Raw genomic sequence first — 5,459 nt, 5'->3', positions numbered from 1 at the left:
TATTTTCTCGTGGAAATATGGTGAGCTTACAATACTGGAAGGAGTATGACGTCAGCGGTCTTCGCCTTGGCAGTGCCGATAACGTTGTCCACGATAGCCACTAAAATAGGGTTACCTTTATAAACACTAGAATAAGGCGCCTTATTGTCCGCAACATCGTTCGTCGGAAGATCACGTGCTTGGTGATAACACGAACAATCCCGTTCGTTATTTTCTTATGGCATAAATAGGAGTTTAAAACAATAAATGAAAGAAATAATTTCAGCATCGATAATTCCAAAATTAATGAAAGAGATAATTTCAACATTAATGAAAGATAATTTCAACATTAATGAAAGATAATTCCAGAATTAATGAAAGCGCTTATTTCAGCTTTAACAAAAGATAATTCCGGAATTAATGAAAGCGCTAAAAAATTCCCAGCATTAACAAAAGATAATTCCAGAATTAATGAAAGAAAAATTCTAGAATTGATATGAGAGATAATTTCAGTTCCAAAATAAATGAAAGTGACAATCCCAGCATTAATGAAAGATAATTCGGAATTAATTAAAGATAATATCAGCATTGATAAAAAAAATGAAAATTACAAAATTAATGAAAGTGATAATTTCAGAATCAATAAAAGATAATTTCAGCATTAAGGAAAGAAAAATTCTAGTTTTAATGAAAGATAATTCCAAAATTAATGAAAGAGGTAATTCCAGAATTAGAGATATAATTCCAGAATCAATGAAAGAAATAATAATTAATAAAAGAAATAATTCCTGAATTGTTGACAAAAAACTCCAGAATTAATGAAGGAAATTTTTCAGTATTGATGAAAGAAATAATTTAATCTTTTTTCATCTTTAGTTCACGATCCCTTTTTCTAATCTTTAAAATGCAATATTTAGAGGTCGAACTAAGGGTCATTTGTATGGGCAAATTGCTAGACGGGAATTGTGTTTTCATCGAGTCACGTGATTTCCTTGCATTCGATGTTGCTGCCGTTGCGGCGGCTGGATGCTCTCTCCAGTAAGATAAGCTCGATGGAGCTGTCTTAATCAACCTCCCCCCACCCACAAATTACATTTCAATCCTTTATAATATATTCAGTAGCGCTTCATTTCACAATATTTAATAATTTTTACAGTGATTTCATTCATAATTAGCATCGTTTTTGCTGACAATCAGCAATTTTACAGAGTTTTCTCGAAGAAATATGGTCAGAATAGTGTTAGCAAACGTGATCTAGCAAGGCCCAGTGATAACGTTTTTTGTTTTTGCTGAGAAAAAATAACCTTGAAGCCGGGAAAATCTTACACTCGGAATACAAAAACCGAAACCGAATTTCGCACTGAAATTTCCCTTTCTGAATATTATGTATATTATATAAGCTCGATGGGTATATATTGTAATATAAGCTCGATGAAGATATACTTGAGACATTTTTACGAAGAAAATGGCTGGTCTTACAAGTTATACAGGCTTTTACGCAACCAAGCCCTCTCCTGAGAGCAATCGAGGCGAACGCGTATCTAGTAAGCCCCGGTGAGTTTTCTGCTGTGTCATCACGGTGGCAAGACCGCGCCACGCCAGACGACTATTTCATCACTCACAGTGATTAAGCTGGTTCGTCGTATACGCGCTTCGCTGTGACGTTCGGACACCCTTCTTTCACCCAAGAAAAGTATTCTTCTGAATAAGTAAGTGATTCATTTCTTTAAATATTGATCCTAAAACGTTTTAAAGTACATAATAACGCTTTTTGTACACAAAATAATAGAATAATTTCGTAGTATGTGTAGGTTTCTTTTATTTCACTTCGTGATTCCGAATAGAATATCGATTTATTATTCGAGACGCAATATTTTATTTAATTCCAAATAAATGCGTTCATATCCGCTATCTGTTGAGTTTTCCCTTTCGGTGACGTTTTTTTTTTTTTGCGTGTGCTCCTTTTATATAGGTTCTGATTTAGCGAAATTCGAGAATGGAGGTCGTGCGTGACGCCGCCCAGATTACCGACGTCCTTAAAGAGGTCGTCGAAGGAGGCTCGTCGAAACCAGACGCCGTTTCGGTTTTCCTGGAGGACCTGAAGGACCACGCCAAGTTCATAGAGAAGTCCGTGTCGACCAGGGACAACCGGTTCTGCTACCGGGTGATGCTGGCCCTGACGTCGACGAGGAAGAGACTGAGCGGCACGGCACTCAGGAAGATGGTCTCCGGATTCTACGGCCCGCAGACGACGGAACAGCGCACAACGCTGCTGTCGTTCATAGACGCGACCGCGGCGGACGAGGTAGAGACCCACCGGCCGCAGACCCCGGAACCGAAGGTAGACAGGAAACCTTCGGCCACCGGCAAGGCGCCGCCGACCCTGCTGCCGGAACACGACGCCTACTTCAACTTGCTGGTCCTGATATACCTGATCGACCGGGGGTGCCACGAGGCGGCCGTGCGGTGCTCCGACCACCTTGTGCAGAAGATCGGGATCGTCAACCGCCGGACGATGGACGTTATAGCCGCGAAAGCCTACTTCTACCTGTCCAGGAGCTACGAGCTGTCCGGACGGTTTCCGGACATCAGGCAATTGCTCCTGGCGCGGCTGAGGACGTCGACGTTGCGCAAGGACGTCGACGGGCAGGCCGTCCTGCTGAACTGCCTGCTCCGCAACTATCTCGAATCGCAGCTGTTCTCACAGGCCGCCAAACTCGTCGAGCAGTCGACGTTCCCAAAGACTGCCTCGAACAACGAGTGGGCCAGGTACCACTATTACACGGGCCGCATCGAAGCCATCCAGCTCAGCTACTCCGATTCGTACGGGAGCCTGCTCCGGGCCATCAGGTACGCTCCCCAGACGAAGGCCGTCGGCTTCAAGCAGGCCGTCTACAAGATGTCCGTGACGGTCGAGCTGCTCCTGGGCGACATCCCCGACAGGGCCGTCTTCAAGAGGTCCTACCTGAGGCGGAGCCTTCACCCTTACTTCCGGCTGACCCAGGCCGTGAGGTACGGCGACCTGGGCGTCTTCAACGAGGTCGTCGAGAACTTCAAAAAGAACTTCATGGACGACAACACGTACACGCTGATCACGCGCCTCAGGCACAATGTGATCAGGGCGGGCGTCAGGATGATAAACCTATCGTACCTGCGCATCCACTTCTCGGACATCGCGGCGAAGCTGAAGCTGGACAACCCCGAGGACACGGAGTACATAGTGGGCAAGGCGATCAGGGACGGCGTCATCGAGGCCCGCATCAAACACGACGAGGGTTACCTGGAGTCGACTGAAATCGCGGACGTCTACTGCACCAGGGAGCCGCAGGTTGCCTTCCACAACAGGATCAAGTTCTGCCTGGACATGCGCAACCTTTCCGTGAAGGCCCTGCGCTACCCGCCGAAAGCCGGTCTCGAGGAAGAGCGTGCAAATCGACCCGATGTCTCGTGGCTGTTCGACGACATCATCTTGGATTTCGACCAGATGGAGTTCGACGACGACGGCGGCAACGACGACGTCTATTAGACACTCCTCCTCCCTTCAGAATTGTGGTCACAATTTCGACGTTCATAGTGTTTTTCTTCCGCTTATCAGCGTTTTCTTTTTGAGTGCGTTGCGTGACCTATTTTCTGTGCGCTTCTCGGATGTGTTTCAACGGAAACTACAAGTTCTTTTAAAGTTAGAATTAAATACTTTTGCATCTAAATATTGTCAGGGTTATCGTTCGTGAGTAATTTTTTTTTGTTCGGTATTTTTCACTCTTTCCCGATCATAGATTATATTACGATAATTATGACAATTTTAATTATAGTCATATAAATATATACATCTCTTATATTTATCAAGCATATAATTTTTTTTAGGCTAATTAAATTTTTATCCATAGGGATTTCCATTAGCACTCTATACTCCCTATTTCCTGCCAGTGGCGATTTTCCAGGAATTTTAGCGATAGGTACAGTCGAATCCCGTTTTTTTGCGGAAATCTCGTTTTAACGAAAACTTTTCAAATCCCCCCAAATAAGTTTACATAGGAACAATGCTAGGTAAGGGGCCGTTCAAGTATTACGTCATCATCGATGGGGGGGGGGAAGGGGGTTTCCGATTTGATGACAAGGGAGGAGGGAGGGTTTTGATAATGCTTACGTCATCAACCATCCTTTATGGAAATATGAAATATTCTTAACGGTATCTTACTCGGTGAGCCAAAAACGAGAAAACCTTCCGATAGTTTGTGGGCACTTGAAGTGACAACACCTCCCCCCCCCCCTATTGATAAGTGCCCTACAGAGCCATTTTAGTGATCTCTAAATTTTTCACGGATCCAAGTGATCTGGAAATGTGTCCGGGCCGCTTAAATGCTCTGGAACTGTGCCATGCATCACTCAAGTGATCAGTAATTATACGCCGCGGATCACTTAAATAATCTGAGAATGTCCCGCGGGTAACTTGAGTGATGTAGAACCGCACTGGGGGCCACTTAAGTGCTCTAAAACTACGTCACATTTCACTCAAGGGATCTCTACATGTGTCACGGATCGCTTAAGTGTTCTGGAATTGTACCATGGGACACAAGCTATCCATAAATGAGCCACTTGGTTCATTTTTTACAAAATTTGGTTTGAGAAGGGCAGGCCGCATCAGATAACCCCCAGGGCCATATTTGCTTCGCTGGCCAAGTGCCTTTATACGATTTATCATTATATGGCTTAGAGGGTGGGTCGCAATGAATTTATTAAAGATAAATTTTCAGTTCATTGCCTTCAAATAACATTGAAATGAACAGAAATTGATTATAATAACAAATAAATGTATTTTCGTCCGAAGTTTCAATTAAAACCTATATTTTTTTGCATTAAAGAAATAAATTTTTAATCGTGGGAGGGGACACGAGCCCCCTATCCCCCCACGGGCCCTCTGATGCCACCAATATCCGTCAGGATTCAGACTGGCAGAGCTGATGACGAAATTTTGCTGACGGGGGGGGGGGGTCCAAAATGGCTAAAAATTTGCTTACGTAACACTTGAACGGCCCCTAACCTAGAATTCCTTTATAACGAAATTTCGTTATAAAGAAGTGATTCTTACGGTCTCTTGGCGTTCGTTATAACGGGATTCGACTGTAGTAACTTTACTTGACTTTGACAATTTTTTTAGTTGTAATTGACAACTTGCATTTGACAATTTTTATTGGCTAGAGAACGCCAGAACTTTGCACAGGACTTGCATCGTTGCCGAGATCTCTTCAAGCCCAGCTTCGTAGCAGAATTAAAATTTTAATTGGCTGTAATTGACAACTTGCCTTTGACGCCCCGCTTTTTAAGGCCCGTCTTGAGAGAGATTGGGGAAAAAAAAATTGTCTTTCCCAACCCCGACAAAAAATCCTAGTTGCAGGTGACCTTTTCATATATGCGTGTGTCAGGCGCGGATATAGGGGGGGAGGGGATTTATTGTTTAGGTCCGTTGAAGCATCCCGTAT

The 5,459-nt window shown here is 43.7% G+C and overlaps 1 protein-coding gene across 1 annotated transcript; it reads left to right on the top strand.

Moving 5' to 3' along the window:
* The first annotated feature begins 1,592 nt into the window (after positions 1 to 1,592).
* Positions 1,593 to 3,683, top strand: LOC149067061 (putative 26S proteasome non-ATPase regulatory subunit 3). Its single transcript, XM_089252893.1, has 2 exons — positions 1,593 to 1,688; positions 1,952 to 3,683. Exon 2 carries the CDS (start codon positions 1,976 to 1,978, stop codon positions 3,503 to 3,505), a length of 1,530 nt encoding a protein of 509 aa, XP_089109019.1. The 5' UTR covers positions 1,593 to 1,688; positions 1,952 to 1,975; the 3' UTR covers positions 3,506 to 3,683.
* Positions 3,684 to 5,459: the final 1,776 nt, after the last annotated feature.

The sequence above is a fragment of the Pholcus phalangioides genome, unplaced genomic scaffold (genome assembly GCF_987345545.1).
Source record: "Pholcus phalangioides strain wild (caught in Gottingen) unplaced genomic scaffold, Ppha-v1.0 ptg000031l_1, whole genome shotgun sequence".
NCBI lineage: Eukaryota > Metazoa > Arthropoda > Arachnida > Araneae > Pholcidae > Pholcus > Pholcus phalangioides.
Note: the sequence above shows the minus strand (reverse complement) of the source record. Positions and strands in the feature narration are given on the sequence as shown.